Source organism: Staurois parvus, unplaced genomic scaffold (assembly GCF_062004578.1).
Source record: "Staurois parvus isolate SC_StPar_1 unplaced genomic scaffold, SC_StPar_1.0 ptg000118l, whole genome shotgun sequence".
Classification (NCBI taxonomy): Eukaryota; Metazoa; Chordata; class Amphibia; order Anura; family Ranidae; genus Staurois; species Staurois parvus.
Window position 1 is genome coordinate 6707026 of NW_028317914.1, and position 23185 is coordinate 6730210.

At 42.0% G+C, this 23185-nt stretch overlaps 1 protein-coding gene across 1 annotated transcript in view; it reads left to right on the forward strand.

The window, feature by feature from the left end:
• The first annotated feature begins 782 nt into the window (after window positions 1-782).
• ATP6V1C2 (ATPase H+ transporting V1 subunit C2) overlaps window positions 783-23185 on the forward strand; it is a 57257-nt gene continuing 34854 nt past the window's right edge. The window contains exons 1-4 of the mRNA XM_089672068.1: window positions 783-870; window positions 3027-3181; window positions 8547-8614; window positions 22096-22181. Coding sequence (XP_089528194.1) covers window positions 3056-3181; window positions 8547-8614; window positions 22096-22181 — 280 coding nt within the window. The 5' untranslated portion in view covers window positions 783-870; window positions 3027-3055. The remainder of the gene's footprint in view (window positions 871-3026; window positions 3182-8546; window positions 8615-22095; window positions 22182-23185) is intronic.

Consider the following 23185-nt stretch of genomic DNA (forward strand, 5'->3'; position numbering starts at 1 on the left):
TGGAATGTAGCCTGGCGAGTCTGAAACCAACTAGGAAGATTCCAGGAGAGGATAGTGTGTCCCTGTACTATCTCTACTCATCCGGAACCTTTCCCTACCGCTATTTACTTTTCCTGACAGATGGGTAACTTGTTCACTCACTACAATGCATGCCAAGCCTTGGAGCCAGGGTCTTAAATAGACTCTGCCTGACCCAAGATGGCCACCAGACTAACATGAGACAGTGACATCCAACCAGTTCACTTCACAATGACCCAGGAAACCATAGAGGAGTAAGTTTCTCCTGACTTCTTCTCCCTCTGCAAAACCGCTGTGGTTTGAGTGCCACCTGCAGTGAAGAAAAGAGACTGCACCTGCCTACAAACAAGTCATATTAGGACTTGGATTCCTCTTTTTGCTCTTTTTTTACACCAAAAGATGACTGTTCTGCACATATCTTTTATATGTTTTTATATTTTGTACATATTTGCTCAGATGTTCATTATATGTTATATGCACAAATATGATGGATGTATTTATTGATTTTGCACTACGTGCTTTTTTATTAGATTTATTTCATTTGTAGTTGCCTAGTTATTTAATGTCCATTGAAGCCTTTGACAATGATGTCATGTCTGTGGACAGGGAGTAACAAAGCTTAGGAGAGAGCAGGACTTCACCAGAGCTGAGCAGTGTCTAGGATGAGTGGAGGGGATAGCCCTGGGCTGGATCACACGTCACACAGGTGCCACCTTCCTGATCTACAGATAAAGAGCACCTGAGCTTCCAGCCACACACTTGTATGAAGGAGGAGAGCACACTGCACTGCATTAGCTGCCCCTAGAACTGGCAGATCATACAGCTGGCACTGTGACCAAGCAGTGCACGCAGGTAAGAAAATTATTTTTTGTAAGATTGTAAAATAAGAAAACCAGCTGCATGTAGAGCTGCGTAGCATTCCTTCTATTGCACTGATAATCTTAGTGCCAACTAATATAATAGGGAAGAGGACATTATTATAGTAAGGATGTTGTGATGCTGTAACACTAGCTGGGTGCAATAAGGTGGGCTTCACACGAACTGAATTTATAGGCTCTCAGCCTGCAAATCTCTACCTGGGATGGCATGCTGACATTTGCAGTTCCTCTGAAACTTTTGAACTTTAGGCTAGGCAAACCTGCATTAATAGATTAAATGTTTCCCCTGGTGTAGGTGTCACATAACCCGACTCTCTGACACCCCAGCAGTCTGAAGATGTCAGTAATCCCACACCTTGCTAATATCACAGGTACCAGACACCTGATCTGTGACAAGTACATTGTACGCTGACATCAAATGAACTTGTCAGTTAACTGTGCAGGTTATTAGAACATTAATATATGATTATACAGGGTTATTGTGAAGATTTAGTGAGTGAAAAGAAAGTGGTTTTCATCCCCTTGTCTCGCACCACTGGGGTTCCCTGTTTAATTCCCACCCCTTTCTGAATTGAATTTGTATGTTCTCCATTTCTTCAACAATCCAAAACATTCTACAGCTTAACTGGTTTCAAATAAACTCTAGAGCAGCCATTGTCAACCAGGGTTCCATGGAGCCTTAGGGTTCCTCTAGAGCAGCCATTGTCACCCAGGGTTCCATTGAGCCTTAGGGTTCCTCTAGAGCAGCCACTGTCACCTATGGTTCCGTTGAATCTTACGGTTCCTCTAGAGCAAGATTTCTCAACCAGGGTTCCTCCCGAGGTTGCTAGGGGTTCTTTGAGCAATGAGCAATTCCTGTGTTGCAGATAAGTTCCAAATGACACCATTGATCTTTTTAGCTGTCTGTAAGGGGTGCATTCTTCCCAATGTCCACAAGTGTAAGGAGCATTCTTCCCGCTTTCAGTCTCACCATTGTATCATGAGTTGTAGATATAGTCATTTTTAGTAGGGGTTACTTGAAAGTTATTTGAAGGGTTACTCTGTGTTGAAAAGTTTTAGAAAGGCTGCTCTAGAGGATGCTAGGGGTTAATTGAGTTGTGGCAGACTGATCTCCAACCCAAAAGTATCTTCATTACAGTACTGGCAGCCATTGTCACCCAGGGTTCCATGGTGCCTTAGGGTGCCTCTAGAGCAGCCATTGTCACCCAGGGTTCCATGGATCCTTAGTGTGCCTCTAGAGCAGTCATTGTCTCCCAGGGTTCCACAGAGCCGTAGGGTGCCTCTAGAGCAGCCATTGTCACCCAGGGTTCCATGGAGCCTTAGGGCTCCTCTAGAGCAGCCATTGTCACCCAGGGTTCCATTGAGCCTTAGGGTTCCTATAGAGCAGCCACTGTCACTTATGGTTCCGTTGAATCTTACGGTTCCTCTAGAGCAAGATTTCTCAACCAGGGTTCCTCCCGAGGTTTCTAGGGGTTCTTTGAGCAATGAGCAATTCCTGTGTCGCAGATAAGTTCCAAATGACACCATTGATCTTTTTAGCTGGCTGTAAGGGGGTCATTCTTCCCAATGTCCACAAGTGTAAGGAGCATTCTTCCCGCTTTCAATCTCACTATTGTATCATGAGTTGTAGATATAGTCATTTTTAGTAGGGATTACTTGAAAGTTATTTGAAGGGTTACTCTGTTTTGAAAAATTTTAGAAAGGCTGCTCTAGAGGATGCTAGGGTTTTATTGAGTTGTGGCAGGCTGATCTCCAGCCCAAAAGTACCTTCATTACAATACTGGCACCAATGTACGACATGAGACCACTGGAACATCTCCTCTTGTCTCTCAAGTAAGTAAATGCTGATACAGTTATCTTTTAGCTGCCTGTAAGATCTCACTACTGGAGTCCTCAAGAATCATACAAGCAGAGGGTGGTTTAGCTGACAAGTGTCTGTGGCTGAAATAGCAGTTATCAATGAACTGTATTTTTAAATTCATGTTTGACCTGTAACATTTGTAAAATAATAAATACACTATTTGAACTTTCATCACAATTTTGAAATTCAGGGTATTTCCAAAACACTTTTTCTAAAAGCAAATTTAGTTGTGGATGCTTCACAAAACAAATTATTACTTTTGTTTCCAGCTATTTGGAGACCGATTTAGAACTGAAAGATGGAATTCTGGTTAATTTCCGTTCCTGGGGATAAAACCAATCTGACGGCTCTGGAGAGAATGAATACCGTGACAACCAAAGCCAACCTGTCCAACAATTCAAAATTCATAATACCCGATCTGAAGGTGAGTACACAAGTCATAATATCTTATAGTGGGAGAAAACGTTTCTGGTAGGTGAAGCGTGGTGACCTATATCATCCAATCAGTATGCATCTTTCTCTGCATCAAACTCCACTAAACAATTTACTACTTTTGGCTGAATTTCCATCATCACAATCCTGTGAAAATGTCACTAATGACTCCCTATGCAAACTCTTGCTGATTCTATCTCAGGGTTACAAAATATAACAGATTTGTTTCCTGCGGGCGTCATGATTTGTTGTTGAAAGGAGAAATAAAACTCTCCTTAATTAAAAAATGACTTTTAACTTTGCCTTTTTTTTGTGCAAAAATGGCAAATTAAACTATATCTTTGTAATCAGAAGATTTTGTTGATTATATTTCAAGTTAAAAAGCTGGTGCTATGCAGTTTGTAAAAAACATTGCAGGATTTTATTTTCCAATTATTCCTGATTAAAACAGTAGATACAAAATATGTATTCAAATATGCTACCAAATAAATCCCCTATGTTTCTGGGACCAAAAAACAGTATACAGTATAATACATTTTGACAAACCACAAAAGCTAATAGTTAGGTGTGGCACCGAAACATCTCTGATATAAAAATTTAAAACATTTTTTTTAAAATCTCTAGAGAAAACCTTGTGGCGCCATTTCAAGCTAGAAGGAAAAAAGGGTCACCCTGCCGGTATTTGGAAAGGGGAAGCAGTGTCCAAAATATTTCTAGTAAGTCCAGTGTGGTGAAAGGATGGACGCCACTCAAACCAGCCCAGACGTGTATTATGGAATCAGACGCCACTTTAGCCATGCCCTCTGACGTGTTTCGCCCCACCCACCTTCTGTGACCAAACCCCCCTGGTGGGTGGGGCAGAACACATCGGAGGGCATGGCCGGAGTGGCAGCTGAGGCCACATTACACATCTGACTCTCTGGGATGGTTTGAGCGTTGTCCATCCTTTTACAACACTGGATTTAAAAATCTCTAGTTGAAGTGGAAGTCTGGTCAAAGCCTAACTAAGCTGAAACTTGCTTCCACCCCCATTCTAAGCCCTATACTAGGTATCCTATAAAGGAAAGATGCTCAAACTTACCTGATCTAAGGGCCCTCTGGTCCAGTCATGTGATCACCCCAGTGGCCAGCTTCAGTGTAGAATAGAGAGTAGTGACAATGGCTGTAGAACCTGGGCAGTGGTATCACCCACAGGCTTACTATGGGGCATCCATTGTCCCTCCTCTACCCTGAAGCCAGCGCTGGGAGCCAATCACATAACCAGACTAGAGCTCCCTTAGATTAGGTAAGTATAAGCATTTTCCTTTACAGGATAGTTAGTATAGGGCTTAGAATGGGGGTGGGAACAGTTTAGTTAGGTTTTGACTGGCCTTCTACTTTAAATGAAACGCATCATGGGAGTAACATTGAGACACTGCGGACCTCTCTTCTCTTAAAATGTTTCCTGGTTGTCACGCTGATCATTATGGTTGGCAAACTTTAAGGATATGTTCACATTTGTGTGAGTGCGTGTTACTTGTATTCTTGCAGCTGCACTAAAAACTTTAAGAAAATACGCAGGGGTGCCTTTAACTCTTAATGAATGACTCTCGATAATTCTTCAAATGAATGGGCTGCTGTGTCTGCTTAAACACGACACGCAGAACTGTACACATGTCAACCTAGCCTTGGAGTTGCTAACCTGGTTCATGTATTCAGATAAAGGTGTCTGTCTTATCTCCGACTTTCTAGGTGGTTTGGAAGTGGGTCAGAATAACAACCAAGCAGTTAGCATTTTCAGGAGGTAAGTAATTGCAGCCCCGGCATTTCCATCATGCCAGGTTTATTTTAACGGGGATGGGGCTTTGGAGGCGAAGAGGTTAAAATCAAAGGTTTACTGAAAACAGTCCGTCTTTGCAGTAAATGCGTACAATATTCATTTCACAACAGCAAGGAAGGTGTTCACAACACAACCCGATTTGTTGTTAAATAGTTTGCAGTGAAAACAAGAAGTGACCTTTATCTCCCATATTCTTCACATCCGACCACAGCCAGGAGAAAAATCCCAACAAATAGCTGAAACATGGACATTTTCATTTTGATTCTAAACTTGTCTTTTTGTATTGGACTTTAAAGTGTCCAGTCAGCATTTTGTTTCATTTGTAAATTTGGATAGAGCTGGGAAGGATTAGAACCCCTGTAGAATTTCACTGATATCTGCAGCTCTGAGAGAGATTTGTGCTTACTGTGGGGGCATATTTATTAAGCAGGGAGTGTGACTTTCACCAAACATTCACTGTAGGTAAATAGATCTCTGTCACCTGCAGTGAATGTATGGTGCATGTCAGATTTACTGCTTTATACATTTGCCCTTGGTTGGGTTTTTAGTCCTATGCCGGGCTGACATTTCCCTAAGTGTTTCACCATGTAGAAAGTGAAGGAAAACCTGCAAAACAGAATTAAAAAGAATTAAATTAAAATAAATACATAAATAAATAAATTAAAAAAAATAAAAATAAATTAAAAAATAGATAAATATCTATTGTTATATATTTTTTTCTAGAGTGGGAAATAAAACTCTATCAGCTTTTTTATTTATGTCTGTATTGCTATAGGAGATTTTCCTTCCGGTGAAACCATTGTCATCATGACCCGTACTGAGGGCAAATCTCTCTAACGGGGCCCAGACAGCAGTTAAAACCAGCAGGGGTTCAAATTCTTCCCCACTCTAAAACTGAAGAAAAACTATTTTGGCTGGACTTACACTTTACATTTTGTATCCTTGTGTTTTTTTTAATGTGAAAAGTGTAAATTGGTAATGTAGCATTAATTTAGAATAGAATAAGAGAGGGTTAGAACCTTGGTTAGGTCTCTGTTTTTGCTGAAGAGATATCCTCTCTGTTCCTTTCTGACTCTCTCTTTGTCCATTTTCTTTAGTAGTGTGAGAAGGGATGAGACATCTGTTTTTATTTTTACCATTTGGGCAGATTTGCCTATTTCCTGTTCTTCTGACTTGGACAGGAGTGAGGAGAAATCTCTCCAGTGATGACACAGTCTGCAATAAAAATGAATGAAAGCAATGGCTGGATCTAGGGGGGTGTAGGGGTGGGCTATGCCCCCCAGATTTTCAGTTGTTCCCCCCAAACCAACCCTAACCTGCCACTATGCTGCCCTAACCTGCCACTATACTACCATACCCTGCCCCTGTACTGCCCTAACCTGCCACTATACTACCCTAACCTGCCCCTGTACTGCCCTAACCTGCCACTATACTGCCCTGCCCTGCCACTATACTGCCCTGCCACTGTACTGCCCTAACCTGCCACTATACTACCCTAACCTGCCACTGTACTTCCCAAACCTGCCACTGTACTACCCTACCCTGCCACTATGCTGCCCTAACCTGCCACTATACTACCCTAAGCTGCCACTATGCTGCCCTAACCTGCCACTATACTACCCTAACCTGCCACTATGCTGCCCTAACCTGCCACTATACTACCCTACTCTGCCACTTTACTACCCTACTCTGCCACTATACTACCCTAACCCGCCACTATGCTGCCCTAACCTGCCACTATAGTACCCTAACCTTCCACTATGCTGCCCTAACCTGCCACTATACTACCCTACTCTGCCACTATGCTGCCCTAACCTGCCACTATACTACCCTACCCTGCCACTGTACTACCCTACCCTGCCACTGTACTGCCCTAACCTGCCACTATACTACCCTACCCTGCCACTATGCTGCCCTAACCTGCCTCTATACTACCCTACCCTGCCACTATGCTGCCCTAACCTGCCACTATACTACCCTAACCTGCCACTATGCTGCCCTAACCTGCCACTATACTACCGTACCCTGCCACTGTACTACCCTACCCTGCCACTGTACTGCCCTAACCTGCCACTATACTACCCTACCCTGCCACTATGCTGCCCTAACCTGCCACTATACTACCCTACCCTGCCACTATACTGCCCTAACCTGCCACTATACTACCCTACCCTGCCACTATGCTGCCCTAACCTGCCACTATACTACCCTACCCTGCCACTGTACTGCCCTAACCTGCCACTATACTGCCCTACCCTGCCCCTATGCTGCCCTAACCTGCCACTATACTACCGTACCCTGCCACTATGCTGCCCTAACCTGCCACTATACTACCCTATCCTGCCACTATGCTGCCCTAACCTGCCACTATACTACCCTAACCTGCCACTATGCTGCCCTAACCTGCCACTATACTACCCTACCCTGCCACTGTACTGCCCTAACCTGCCACTATACTACCGTACCCTGCCACTGTACTACCCTACCCTGCCACTGTACTGTCCTAACCTGCCACTATACTACCCTACCCTGCCACTGTACTGCCCTAACCTGACACTATACTACCCTAATCTGACACTATACCACCCTAATCTGATACTTTACCGCCCTAGTTTGACACTATACTGCCCTAGAATGATACCATACTCTCTTTGAGTAAAACTTTACTGATCTCAGTTATGCGTTGAGTGGGGAGGTGTGGCAGCTCTGCTGCTTGTGCCCAGGCTGTGTGCAGTGCAGGGATGGGAAAAAGAGCTGTGCCCCTGTCCTCTGCCCTGCCAGCAGTGACCCCTGTCATCTGTCCTGCCAGCAGTGACCCCTGCCCTCTGCCCTGCCAGCAGTGACCCGTCTTCTGCCCTGCCAGCAGTGACCCCTGTCCTCTGCCCTGCCAGCAATGACCCCTGTCTTCTGCCCTGCCAGCAGTGACCCGTGTCCTCTGCCCTGCCAGCAGTGACCCCTGTCTTCTGCCTGCCAGCAGTGATCCCGGTCTTCTGCCCTGCAAGCAGTGACCCCTGTCCTCTGCCCTGCCAGCAGTGACCCCTGTCCTCTGCCCTGCCAGCAGTGACCCCTAACTTCTGCACTGCCAGAAGTGACCTGTGTCCTCTGCCCTGCTGATCTCTCATCCTCTGCCCCCCTGACATTTTTTTACTGCACCCCCACATCAGACAGGCTAGATCCAGCCCTGCATGAAAGATGTTTTAACTTTTTCCTATTCTGTTAAAAAAACAAAAAGCGTGGGTTTTAACTATTTTTGGTTCATTGTTATGTAACTTTGGGAATGTGCACATTTTTGCAAGCTGTCATATTAATTATATATAACGTTGTAGCTGAACAGACTGGCAATCAGAGAGTTTTCATGTTTCAGTGACAATTACATACAGTATATATCACATCACTTCATTCTTATATATTTGATCATTTTAATATCAGGTTCATATTTAATGCAGACATTACTTTCTTCATTTATGAACATAAATCCTTAATGGATATAGATTATAAAGACGTCTCATCCTATGTATTTACTTTGTTTCCTGTACAGGTGGGGACACTGGATGCCTTGATCGGACTGTCTGATGATCTGGGGAAACTGGATGTCTTTGCTGAAGGGTAAAGGATAGTCTGTTTACTGTACACAAGGTCAGAGGGCCTGTAGTTTACACATACACACAGATCCTGATTGAACCAAACCTTGGCCTGATTCTTCGATCTAGAACTAAACACAAGTGACCAGGATCTGTCACTGGCTTGTTTACATGTGTGTACACTAATCACAACTGGGTATAAGGACAGAAGCTTCATGGTGCTACAGAGAATGGTCATCACAGGGAAACTGCTGTTAGCGGTGTGGCTCATAATTCAGAAGTGCTTCTTTTTCAGATTGAAAGATGGGGTTTTGGATCTAAATTTGGCTGTTTATATTGCATAAAGTAGATCTATTGTAAACAAAAATTGATTTTAGGTTGAATTTTCTGCCTCCATAAAAATAACCCTTACAATCCTGAACTATGTGGGTTATGGAGCAGACGTCCCCTGGGTCTGACCGGCCGCTACTTTTATTTCTGCTTCTCAGGCGTGGCCAAGAGTGGAATCCATGTAAGCCAGAGACAACGAATGACTGACGCTACCCATTGCCTTACACATTACTCATAGTTCCCAACTATGCCTCATTTGGAGGGACTGTCCCTCTTTTAAAACCAAACCCCTCTGTCCCTCATGCAGCCTCAGTTGTCCCTCTTTTTGGTCCAATGTGTACATCTCTACACAAAATGTTCTATTTTACTATAAAAATTTTTAGGCCTCTTGTACACAGGCAAAAAATATGCTGTTGTTTTTACAGATCTGAACACAGGGGAATCGTTGTCTATGGCAGTGTTTCTCAACCTTTTTCCAGTCAGGGCGCCCTTGAAAAGTATTTTCGGTCTCAAGGCACCCTGGTCTAATGATTGGTTCATTAATGCATGTCGGGGGAACGCGTGCAAAATCATGCATGTTCCAGACACACAAACATGCTGCTCTTTAGCAGATGTTCAGGGGTGCCATTGATTCTTAATGGTACCCCCATGCACTGGCAAACCTGGTGATTCTTTTTCAGTGTAGCATGATTTTTAATAAAGGGTTGGTGACTTCTTCCCCTGCGCTTCTGTGGGTAGGGAAGCCCATTGAAATGAATAGGCTGCCCAATATGCACTCGCACCGATGTGAACAAAGGGCTCGTTCACACATGATATTAGTGGGCAGTAAAACCCTGGGAATGAGCCACATTTTTACTACCTCCATCAGCTCCCCCTTAGCAGCCATGGTCGTATACATGCTGTGGCCACGGCAAGAAGTATACTGCCAGGTGAAGGGGACCACACTGCAACTTCCCTGCAGCCATCTGCACTGTCAAATTCCTCTGAAAAGTGATCCATCAAGGATCGCTTTTTAGAGAAGCATCAGTTCTTGCCGCCCTTTTGAATGAGCGCTAGAAAAGCAATTATGATTGTACAGGATTAAGGGTCAAAATTAAATGTAATGCACATACATGCATATAAACATACTGCACATTCACATAAATACATTCTGTATACTGCTGAGCAGGGAATTAGAAGAGTGACACAAGACAGTTGTCTTCGTATAAATTTGTCCCTGTCAGTAGGCAAATACAAGGCTTCTCTGCAACTTTCACCATTGCCATGCAAGCCTGGGCACCGCCATGCCACCAGCAACACCTGGATACTAGTACCTAACCTGTCAGACCTGGAGATGCCCATACTTCATTATCTCAGCAATAGCAGCCTCCATGTAACAAGGTACAGAGCAGGCTGTCTTGGGCACTGTCTCTGCCTGTCACCTCTGCGTTGTGCAGTCTTGTGAGCCTCACCAGGTGCAGACCACTGATGCCATCTGCATTGGTACTGGTTCTATCATTGATCACCTTTTTGACTTCACTCTCTGCATCTCCCCTGTCTTCAGCAGATCACCCGCAGTACAGTCAGCCAGGAACTCTGCCCCCACACTCAAATTGTGTCCCCATCATCCCCATCTACCCGGACATCTCTATGCCAGATGTCTCCCGGACTTCCCCCTGCCAGTGGGCTTCAGCCTCTTTCTAATTGGCGCAGGACTCATCCCACCTGCGGAGCTGCCCCTTCTGCTTGCCCTGATCAAGAGCTTCTTGTGCCGATCTACACTTCGGCAGATCTGTGGGAGCTGAGCCAGATCTGAATGCCATTCTCAAGCAAGATGCCTCAACGCCCCTGATGACATCAGACGGCACCCCAGGGTGCCATGGCACCCTGGTTGAGAAAGGCTGGTCTATGGAACAATGCACAAAGCTGGAAAAAGATCAGCAAGCAACAATGAGTTTAGAGCCATAAAAGAAAAAAGAAAATTTAACATTTGAGTGCAGAAATTGACATGCATATGCTTGTATACCAGGGGTGGACTGACAACTCATGGGGCCCCTGGGCAATAGGGGATCATGGGGCCCCTGTGTCCTTACCCACAGCCAAAAAAAGCCTATGAAAAAGCCAATTAAAGGTACCAGGGGCATCTCATTGGGCCCCCTACTGACCCCGGGCCCTCGGGCAGTGCCCGAGTGTCCAAATGGTCAGTCCGCCCCTGTTGTATACGTATGTATATACGAGCATATATGTGTAAATTGCAACACTGGCAACTAGAAGAGGATGAAGAAAAAGTTTACACATATATATATATACATAATGTATACGAATATGCACGTTTGCAATTTGAGTGTGACCTTGATATATCTGATCAAAGACAGTCAAAGTCATCTCGTTGACTGGAGGACAGATCCCGGAAGTTATAAAGTGCTTGACTTGTAGGTAGTGAAACAGTTGTGTGTTAAGTAGTCTAGCACCCTCTTAGGTTTCTAGAATAGGTCAATTTAGTTTAGCTTCTTAGTTTAGCCAGAGGAGCAGGGGTTAATTGGTTAAGGAGGCTGTGCAGAGCTTCACAGACTGTGGTCTTGTTACCTCCCCCTGTCCTCTAGAACTTGCTGGATAGTTCTATAATCTAGTGGGTGGAGGGACAGAGGCTACAGCCTGACTATTCATGGAGTTTCCACCAATCCCTGGAGAGGCAGGACCCAGAAGGGATGGTTACAGTCCATGAATACTCAGAAGCCTGGCAGTCTAGGAGAGCAGAAACCAGGGCCCAGTCATCTGGAGGGACCCCCTGTGCTGGGGGCTCTGCCCCTTGGGACAGAAGGGAGAGAAAAAGCAGCAGGAGAGAGACAGAGGAGAAAAGGGCTCTAGGACTTCACTCAGACATAGTTTCAGCTAGATCTAGCTGGGAATTCTAAGGCAGAATCAGCCTGTACAACAGTACGTAGGGGACAGCTTGAGTGCAGTGCAAGACAACCAGGAACACCCTTCATTATCTCTAGCTTGGGTCAAGAGCAGCCAGATGCAGTGCAATACTGCCAGGTCCTGTGTCTGCAACTTTGACTTCTTGGAGTTTGGTTGATTTTTCAGAGTCATCATTCCCACTGGTGTGCAGCTCAGGTTGAAGTAGCCTACAGCAGCCAGAGACTTTAGCAGGTCCCCAACCATTTGTAAATAGTTGGTAATATTTCTTCAGTTTGGGGTATTCCATGTACCCCTATTCCCGATCCAAGTTTTAAAAAAAAATAAATAAAGCAAAACCAATACCCCTAGATTGTTCATTGAGCCTGTGGAGAAAAAGTGGAAAATTCCTGTTACAGCTACAGATAGTATAAGCTGCTAGCAAAAAGGTGATGAGCCAACCTCTATAATAGACAATTTATTAGAGGCATCGGGAGGGTTAAACAGAGATGCATTTCTCAAATGTGAATTTTTAAAAGTTCCTGTATTCTCTGCATTTTTAACAATAGGATTTTTAGCAAAATATTTCTTCAAGGGCACTTGTCTTACAAACTGGAATGTATTTAATTTAACCTGTGTGGGAAATTTAAGATCCTTATTGAGCAATGTAGACGTGTATGGGAGGGGCCTTACGTGCTGACGTCATGCTGCCATTTCCGCGAGTCGGGTCGGCGGCGATCTTAGTAAGTCAGGACTGTCTGTTAATTTTTTCGGTGGATATGTTTTTATGCTGGCGGTTTTAATAATAAAATACTGCACCATATACTTTATCTCGGGGCTCTGTGGTGTGAGCTTTTTTATTTAGGAAACCATTACGGCCTGAGGCTGGGATATTGAGAAATACTGAGGAGTGTAAAATGGAGATACAGCATCAGCTATTATACATGCCATGGTATTTTAGCTATCTGGGGAGTGCATAAAAGGTGGAGGAATTTCACATTCCTAGTGACAGAGTGGAGTGTTTTCCCTACATTTGGGGACTTATGCACATTCTGTGGAGAAGATTGAGAGTTATATAATGGACATTTTTTGCACATGAGCACTTTATCAGTTACATACATAGTTACATAGTTAGTCTGGCTGAAAAAAGACAAAAGTCCATCCAGTTCAACCATTAAAATAAAAAAAAAGTTATTCTATACCCAAACTTGATCCAGAGGAAGGCAAAAAACCCAGCAATTTGCTCCTGCAGGGGAAAAAATTCCTTCCTGATCCCCTGAGAGGCAATCGGATATTCACTGGATCAACTTTACCTATAAATTTTAGTATTCAGTTATATTGTGTTTATCAAGGAAAGAAATCAGGCCTTTTTAAAGCAATCCACTGAGCTGAGCAGAACCAACTCTTGAGGGAGTCTATTCCACATTTTCACAGCTCATACTGTGAAGACACCTTTCCGTATTCGGAAATTAAATCTCTTTTCCTCCAGACGTAAAGAGTGCCCCCTTGTCCTCTGTGATGACCTCAGGGTGAATATCTCTACACCGAGTTCACTATATGAACCACTGATGTATTTATACATGTTGATCATATCCCCCCTAATCTCTTCTTTTCAAGAGAGAATAAATTCAATTCCTCTAATCTTTCCTCATAGCTGAGCTCCTCCATGCCTCTTATCAGTTTGGTTGCCCTTCTCTGTACTTTCTCCAGTTCCCCAATGTTGTTTTTGTGAATTGGTGCCCAAAACTGAACTGCATATTCCAGATGAGGTCTTACTAATGATTTGTACAGGGTAAAATGAAGTGATTGGCCTAAGGTGATACACAGATATTAAACAAATCCTCCTACATAAGTTGTAACTTACTATCTGCAGTCTTCTCTTCTTAAAAAGGTTGTGCGAACCACAATCGGGCTCAGGGTAGGATTTCTGCTGCTGTTCCTAATTTTGAGATATGGATTGCGTGCACGCCGGAAAATAATTACACGGACAACTGTCCAGTACAACCAATTCCACATCATCTCATCTCTGTTTATTGCAGGGCGGTGCTTAACCTTTTATACATAGAAAACAATAGAGTATACGTCACTATTATGTATATACAGTCACATTCTAAAAGGCACATTTTGTTTACCTGAAATATAGGAGAAATGTAGAAACTTGGTGCTTCTCGTCCCGTTATCTTTTCACTCCCCCTCACATACTCAAAGTAAAATCCTCTCAGTGTGAAGGGAGGGGTTGAGAGCATTGCTCTGAGCAAAACAAGTTAAGGAGGACTGCAAAGCCCAGCAGACAAAATATATATATATATACGCACAACACATATATTTAGAAATATAAAAAAGTATAAAAGTAAATATGTATAAAATGTATATTTTAAACAGAAAACAGAATAGGCATTTTACCAAATCCATCACATTCTCTACATGCATTAAAAGTGCTGAATTTATAAAGCTTGTCTGCGAGTTCAGAAAAAAGGGGGCAGAGAGGTGAAATTACACTCTGCAGAGCTCGGTGAGGAGAGCTCTGAGAGCTGAATAGAGGAAAGAGACACACCCCTCCACCTCCCACAGCTCACAGGAACAGAGCTGAGGCTGTCAATCTGCTGGAGGTCCCTCCCCTGTCACCATTTTTCTCTTGGTGTCAGAAAAACTCATCAGACGTGATTCATGCTAATAGCAGAGGAATGAAGCAGCAGATGGAAATGAGACAAATACACACTATAGAGGGATAGGCTTTGTTCATATTTCATGTCTGAGGTTTACAGTTTAAGTTATAATTGAAAGTTCAGTGGGGCTTTAAAACTGTAGCTCTCCTAAAGCTTATATACACTCTGTACAGAGGTAGTAAGCTGACAATGGTGCCAGTGTATATGCACATACAAATTTAGTCTAGTCTGATTGCATATGCCAGAGATGCTGTTTAGTCCTCATCCAGCTCAGATGTGTAATGAAGTGACAGAATAATTTGCTCCTTGGCTCCCTGACTGCTGCTGCAATGGGCTTTTATACAAAAAACTGGCTGTGAATGTACAGTATGTGTACCCAGGGACAGCACTGCAAGTCCAGGTTCACTGTGAACTGTGCACCCATCGCTTGTGAACCCATGTGGATAGTGTGTCTGGCTGTTTGTAAACAGAGTAGAGCACAAGAATTGAACTCCCGGAGCTGTGTGAAATGTGTGCAATCAAAGTAGACTTTTCAATATTTAATCAGGAAAATAATAGGCACATCCTTCTTTGGAAGAAGGTAAAATGAGGTGACCATGTGAGGCAGCTCAGTCACTCCATGCTAACAACAATGACACAGAGTTGTGGAATATTTCTGTGTCAGCCCTTAATACCACTGTTACCTCTGAGGTATGGATCTCCTCCCTTGTGAGCAGCTGCACATTCTACTGCATACTATGTCTATGGACAACCTTCATTTACGTACAGTTATTCATGTACAAAGGCCAGACTGGGAGGAGAAATCCAACCAGATGACAGCTGTCACTGGGGCTACTGTCAAAGGCTGGATATCTCTTAATTTTGCGGTGATTTCCTTTCCTTTGTTGACCTTCACCAGTCTATACAAAAAAATGAAAAAGGTTTACGTGGAGTTCCGTTTGGTTTTTCCTGCTGACTAAACATTCTATAATAACCTGGCTCATGTGCATTTTAACAAGCAATTGAACATTGTCAGTACATTTTTCCAAACATTGATGAAAAGTGGTTTTCTATGCTGACTTTATGTATGTTGGAGAAAATACAAACTACAAACATTTTTCCAATAGCAGAAAGAAAATATTCTAAACATTTCATATGATGATTTGAGGAATTTGGGGGATAATTCCTTAATGTAGAACTAAAGGCAAAACCTTTTGTTTCATTTTGCATAGAGCAAGGGAGGGTTACAACCCTGTCAGTTTTCTTTTTTGCTCTCTCCCATATGGGAGATTTCCCTTCGCATCTTGACCCATAGCCAAAGTGAGTGAATCCTGGGGTTTCTACTGGGTCTCTAGAACTAGTGTCCCCATTGGAGGATTTCCCCTCTATTACTGTTCTGGTGTCAACCCAAAATATGGGATTTTCTTTTACTTTCACTTTCGCTAATAATGTTAAAGTATTACTAAACCCAGGACCCTACATTCACTATATCTGGTCTCCCAAAGTACACAGAACATGGAAATGAAATTATTGTAGTAAATATAAACTGCTAAATACTTTTTCTCATCAGCATTTAGAGCAGTCTTGTGACTTTTATTAGTGTTCAGCAGAGTACTGGTTAAAGCTTGTAGGAGGAGTTTTCATTTTGCTCTAGGAGGATGCAGAATCCCTGACCTCTGTCTGGGCAGTGCTGATTGGCCCTGTGCTGATCACATGCAACCTCCCAAGAAAAAAAAAAACCTCTCTAGCAATACAAACAAAACTGAGCATGTTCAGAGTGTCCACACGATATGTCTTATCAGGAGATAAGAGGGGGACACTGGAAGAAGGGGAGCATGAGAGAAGTCAGGATTAAACAGCCTTTTTTACACAATACAGAGGATTAACCTCTTAGGTTCCACAGTGAGTATAACAAGCATGCCTTACTGCATATACAGACTGATTTTACTGTTGTGGGTTTAGTAACACTTTAAACAGGACAAATAGAGTATATAATCCATTCCATAGAATATATACCGCCTTAGCAGAATATATAACTCTGCCATAGAATATGTATCCCCTCTATAGAACATATACTGTACTTCCTCCATATAATATATACGGTACCTCCTCCATAGACTATATAACCCCTCTATAGAATATATACCCCCTCTACATAATATATACTTCCTCCATAGAATATATACCTCCTCCATAGAATATATCACCCCTCCATAGAATATATACCGCCTACATAGAATATATACTTCCTCCATAGTATATATACCTCTTCCATAGAATATATAACCTCTCCATAGAATATATACTGCCTCCCTAGAATATATACCACCTCCACAGAATATATAACTTTGCCATAGAATATATACAGTATAACCCCTCCATAGAATATATACCCCCTCTATAGAATATATACTGTACTTCCTCCATAGTATATATACCTCTTCCATAGAATATATAACCTCTCCATAGAATATATTACCTCTCCATAGAATATATATTCTCTCTACAGAACATATACCTCTTCCATCGAATATATAACCTCTCCATAGAATATATTACCTCTCCATAGAATATATACCCTCTCTACAGAACATATACCTCTTCCATAGAATATATAAGCTCTCCATAGAATAGATACCCTCTCTATAGAATATATGCCTCCTCCATAGAAATATAACCTCTCCATAGAATATATACCTTCTCTATAGAATATATACCTCCTCCATAGAATATATAACCCTTCATAGACTATATACCCTCTATAGAATATATACCCTCTCTATAGAATATATAATCCTTCATAGACTATATACCCTCTCTATAGAATATATACCTCCTCCATAGAATATATAACCCTTCATAGACTATATACCCTCTATAGAATATATACCCTCTCTATAGAATATATAATCCTTCATAGACTATATACCCTCTCTATAGAATATATACCTCCTCCATAGAATATATAACCCTTCATAGACTATATACCCTCTCTATAGAATATATAATCCTTCATAAACTATATACCCTCTCTATAGAATATATACCTCCTCCATAGAATATATAACCCTTCATAGACTATATACCCTCTGTATAGAATATATAATCCTTCATAGACTATATACCCTCTCTATAGAACATATGCCTCCTCCATAGAATATATAACCCTTCATAGAATATTTGCAAAAAACACATAAGGTTGACTTGTCTTCTTCAGACATATTTCTAGTGTAAATGAGAAGCCTGAGGTTTCTATCGCGTGATCTGAAGATTTGCTGTTATTCATACATTCTGGAGTGATATGAATTCTGTTACAGTGTATGTCAAGCCCAAATTTGTTTTCTTAGTTTTGGATAGGAGGAGGGGAAGGCTCAGGTTTTTACCACTCTCTGGGATGAGATTTACCCTCAGTTTCTGTCCTGCTGCTTGTTGTTGAAACTGTCCTGAGGATGCTCAGGCCATGCATTCTATGCTGATCATATCTGCCTAACCAAACTTTACCATAGTTGTTTGACCTATGTGATATGCATTCATTGTATACACTGTTAACTATTGAAACAAAATTCCAACAATTGTTCCTCCAGTTTGGCCCCTTTCACATGGGGCAGAATCCATTTTGATCAGAAGGGAATCTTTCCATTGATCCCCCCCGCTGATCAGAGCAGAGCAGTTGGATGACAGGTTTGATCAGTTTATGCAGAGTGGACATGGACAGAGCCCACTGTGCTCTATGGGTGGCAGGGTGTATGCAGACTCCACTGTCCATTTACCCCTGATGGTCATTTTTTTAGCAAACCAGATCGGATTGGAGGTAGGTGGGTATAATTGGACACAAGTCTGTTTACATCCACTGGTCCATAGAGGTGAATGGACCATCCAATCAGGACCTCCTAATAAACTGACAGGAGAACCTTATCAGAACCTTCATGTGAAGGGGGCCTTACTGTGTTTTAAACTCATCTTTGTACTCATATACAGTACATAATAAGCCATTTTTAAAAAAAAAATTAAACTGCCTATATCAAGCCTAGCTACAATGCTGGAACTTGCTTGTGGTGAGCTCTTCCTCTTTTTAGAGCCTCTGAAGTCATACTCCAGTCTACACTGAGTTGTTATATACAGTATTCAGGAGACAGGACCAGGGATGGTGTTATCAGTCAGATCCTGTCAGCACTGTTCTCGGCCAGTATAAAGAGAAGACTAGAGGTGCTCAGACTGATGTTCCATCTACTGTCATTATTTATTTAATGTGGCCAGTCTCTGAGTGTTTTTCCATGTCTCTCTTGGACAGTAAACAGTTTTTTGAGGCTTTGTGTCCTACTCCACGTTAGCTCACTTCTAATTAAAGTCTGAATGCACTGTGCACCTTTACTTACAGTCAGACCGGTGACTGGGCTATTAGGCGACAAAAGGGCACTTCTACTTCTAGGCCAGACATTCTCCTATCCCATGTTACCTTTATAAAGTCTCCATGTCCAAAAATGTTTTTTTTTTTTACCTAGTTTTATATCTATTTAAATTGGTTCTCAGGAAAACATTTTTTCACAATACGTGGCTAAACCTGTGTGGACTCACTTCCAAATGACTGAGTTCAGGTGTTTCCATTGAATTATTGGGTATTGTTAATGTTACATGACATCCACTTCAGCTCCAGCAACATACCCGTACATCGCTGGAGTTTGAGCCATTATACCAGGATGATGCCTGCACTTGTAGGCATCATCCTGGTACAGTTTTGAAGGGCCAACGGTTGGCTCTCTAGTAATAGCAATTGGAGCAGCTAACTAGCCACTCGATTGCTATTACAAGCAGCAGGAGGGGACATTCAACCCTGCCAGCTTCTGTGGCTTTACCAGGATCTCCTGTCACGATGAATCAGCCAGTTCTTCTGCCAGTTGATCACACAGCCAAAGACCAGATCAGCTTAGTTCAGCTCTATGAAATAGTAATCAGGAGTGATGACCTTTATCACTTCCAGTTCACTCGGAAATAAACCACGCCATTGTTAATAAAGAAAAGCATTTAATCACACCGATCTTGTGATTAAATGTTTTTAAGGGCATAGGAGGAATTTGGGGACCCCATATCTCTCCATAAAGACTACCTGTCACTGCCTATTTGTGTCACAAGGGATCATTACATTCCTTGTGACAGCAATAAATGTGATCAAAAACATTTTTTAAAGCAACAGTGTGAAAAAAAAAAAGAATAATAGTCCCACACATGTGAGGTATGGCCGCGAATGTCAGATCATGTGCAATAATGCTAGCACTAGACCTTATCTGTAAATCTAAAGTGGTAACTTGTAAAGGCTTTTAAATGGTCGTTTATGGATAATAAAATTTATGTCATTTCTTGCCGTTGCATGGGTGTACACAATTTAAAAGTGTGACATGTTTGATATCTATTTAATCGCCATAACATCATCTTTTATACTTTACAAAAAATGAGTTATATATTTTTTTTTGTATTAAAATTTTAAATTATGAAAAACCGCTGCGCAAATACCATTTAGCATAACAAATTGCAAAACCCACCAATTTATTCTCTAAAGCCTCTGCTTAAAAAAAAAAAAATAATAATAATAATAACAATATATAGATAGATAGATAGATAGATAGATAGATAGATAGATAGATAGATAGATAGATAGAATGTTTTGGGGTTCTAAGACATTTTCTAGCAAAAAATACTGATTGTTACTTCTAAACAAAAAGTGCCAGAAAAGACTTTTCGTTCAAGTGGATATAAAGACATTTTAAACATTTTTCTGCTTCTACGTTTGTGGCAACAGTTTGGGAAGGCCCTTTTATGTTTCAACATCACTGTGCCCCTATACACAAAGCTAAGTCCATAAAGACATGAATTGTTGATTTTAGTGTGGAGGAACTCAAAGAGGGCCTACAAAGAGCCCTGATCTCAACTCTACTGAACATGTACTGTATGTGATAAATTGGAACAATATTGGCAAGTCAGGTCTTCAACATCAGTACCCAAACTCACAAGTTCTCTTTTGACTGAATGGACACAAATTCCTATAGACACACTTCAAAACGTTCCCAGAGTGAGATCTTCTATAGGTGAAAAAAAGGGGGGGGCCATATTGAAGCAGCACCTGCACTCTCCAGCAAATAAATGTCCTTCATCTTCAGCCATCTTGATAGGCCAGCTCTCTTTTGACCTAATGGACACAAATTCCCATAGACACACTAAAAAACCTTCCCATAGTGAGGGCTGCTATAGTTGGAAGAAAAAGGGGGGGCTCCATATTAAAGCAGCCATCTTGGTCAGTCTGGGATGATGTAATGCCCATGAATGTGCATAGGGGTTCATTCATCCTGATAATAGAGGCATGCCCTGAATGTATGGACCAGTGTTCATTCTGATGAACACGGATCAGTGCTCATTCTAGCAAGAAAGTAGGAGGCATTTATTGCAGGTGAGGCATGCAGAGTCTCTTCTGCAATAAAAGCCTATCTTCTGGCATTTTGTTTCTTAACACAATAGTTCCACTTTAATGCCCATAGTTTTGGAATGGAATGTCCAACAGGTTTATACAGTATATATGTGATGGTCAGATGTCCATACACTTATAGCCATATCATGTTTATTGTAACCACTGAGAGGAAAATTGCAAATAAACATGCCTTACCAGTGTAGCCATTGAAGGTGGCACAATATTGGGGAGACTCTCAGGGTCAAGGAATATAGAAAGTTCCAAGCTGCAGACATGCCAGTTGGACTTCACTGCAGCACAGGCAAGGATTCATGGAATGGCTTGTGTTTAACCCAGAAGGCAATGGTAGAGATAGGGGCTATACTTGGATACATGGGTGGATGTAGCACTATGACCATTACTGAAAGAAGGATTTGGTGGCCCCTTGTCTATCACCTTGATTGTCACAAAGCTAAAACATGCTGAATTTTGCATGCCTACGTAAGAAATTATTTACTTAGGTTTGCTTGTTGGATATTGTCTGAAAGATAACAGTGTAGAGTCACGCACATTAAGCTCCTTTATCTAGTGGGGAGCATAGACTGCACATGCCCACATATAATGATACAGTTTGGATTCTCTCTTGCTAGTCTATTCTGTGTACACAGTATGAAAGCTATCATAGCTACCCAAAGTATGTTGTACCTGCTATTGCAGTTGCCAGTTTTGTTACACTTCACATGGTCCCACTCCTGAGCTCTACAGGGAGCACCCCATTGATATAAAGTCTTATCATATTGCCACCATCAATGTGCTGCTTGTCCTTTAACTGTTCAGTCACAGGCTGGGACAGGTCAAGGACAAACTGGGCTCAGAGGAAGTGGGTTGAATAATGCAGGCCAGCAGACTGATAACATCTACTGACATAGAAAAATACTGGGGGGGTGATCTCTGGATTGAAGTTGAATATTGCAGCAAAGGCTTGTTTTGTTATCTTATCTTTTAATTTGCACTTTGCTATCCTGTTATTTTTTGGCTGGAGCTTTGTTTTAAGAATTGTACTCAGTATTTAGAAGTTGTATGTCCTGCATTGTCTAGAAGTGTCTTTCTATTTGATATACCAAATTTCTATTGGTGCTTTATGTTTTGGCTATGTACTATCTGAATAAAAGTGATTCTTGATCATATGGTCATATTGTACAACCTTCTCTTTTCTAGGGTCATTAAGAAGATTGCTCAGTATATAGGAGATATCATGAATGATTCTGCAGAGAAAGCTCAGGAAAACCTGTTGGCCAATGGAGGTAGGCTTGTGTTTGATAATCAAGAAGAAGTTATCAATGGGACAGACAGTTATAGAAGCATAAGGCTACAGCTTCAATCTGTATGAATAGTTGGTAACATAAATAGTTCCCTGCTTGCATGCTTCTTAGTTGGTCACAGACACATATGTAAAGAGTCTATTTATAACAAATTTGCAAATGTCTCAGCATTCACTCAAACGTCATGAATAATGCCCGTAATGTTTGTAATATTTCTCACTAAATAGATGCGCTGTCTCTTTAAGGTGCTATTCGTACGAATATAGATAAAAGAACAATGTATTATTATTAAAGTGGATAATTAGGAATAAAAACAAAGATCAATAAAAAGTCCATATATGTGAAATAGAGTGCAAAAAGTTGCCAAAATAGGACTGTGAATCAATCCAAATAAGTGCTCATCAAGTTAATGACACCAGAGCTCACACACTCCTTGCCAGATGGAGAGAGTAAACAAAGAACAATTGCAGTTTACTGTGATACAGCGACAATATCCCCAATAGCAACTTAGGTTTGATATGGCTCCAGACAGATAGAAAGACCGCAAGTTATATTGAACAAATGGGCTTTGTTCAATATAAGTTCCGCTTTAAGCCTTTGTCCCCCGCTCCCCATTATGGATTGACACCTTTGGGGAGCGAGTACCCGAATTTGACAGGTACCCGCTCCACTTTCGCTGCGATCGCCTAGGCGATTGGAAGCGGAAGTTGTCCTCCCTTCCTCCCCATAGTCTTCTGGGACACGTGACAGATCCCAGAAGACTACGGGGCCATTCACAAAGCACAGTGCTTCTTGCGCAAGCGAAGTGGGCACCTGACTGTGAAGCTGTCACAGCCGGGTGCCCACACTGAAGATGCTGCCGCCAGGGAGAGAAGACGGCCGGTGAAACCAGCCGTGATGAGGACACCGCTGGACTGAGGGACAGGTAAGTGTCTGTATTTTAAACGTCAGCAGCTACAGTTTTTGTAGCTGCTGACTTTTTTTTT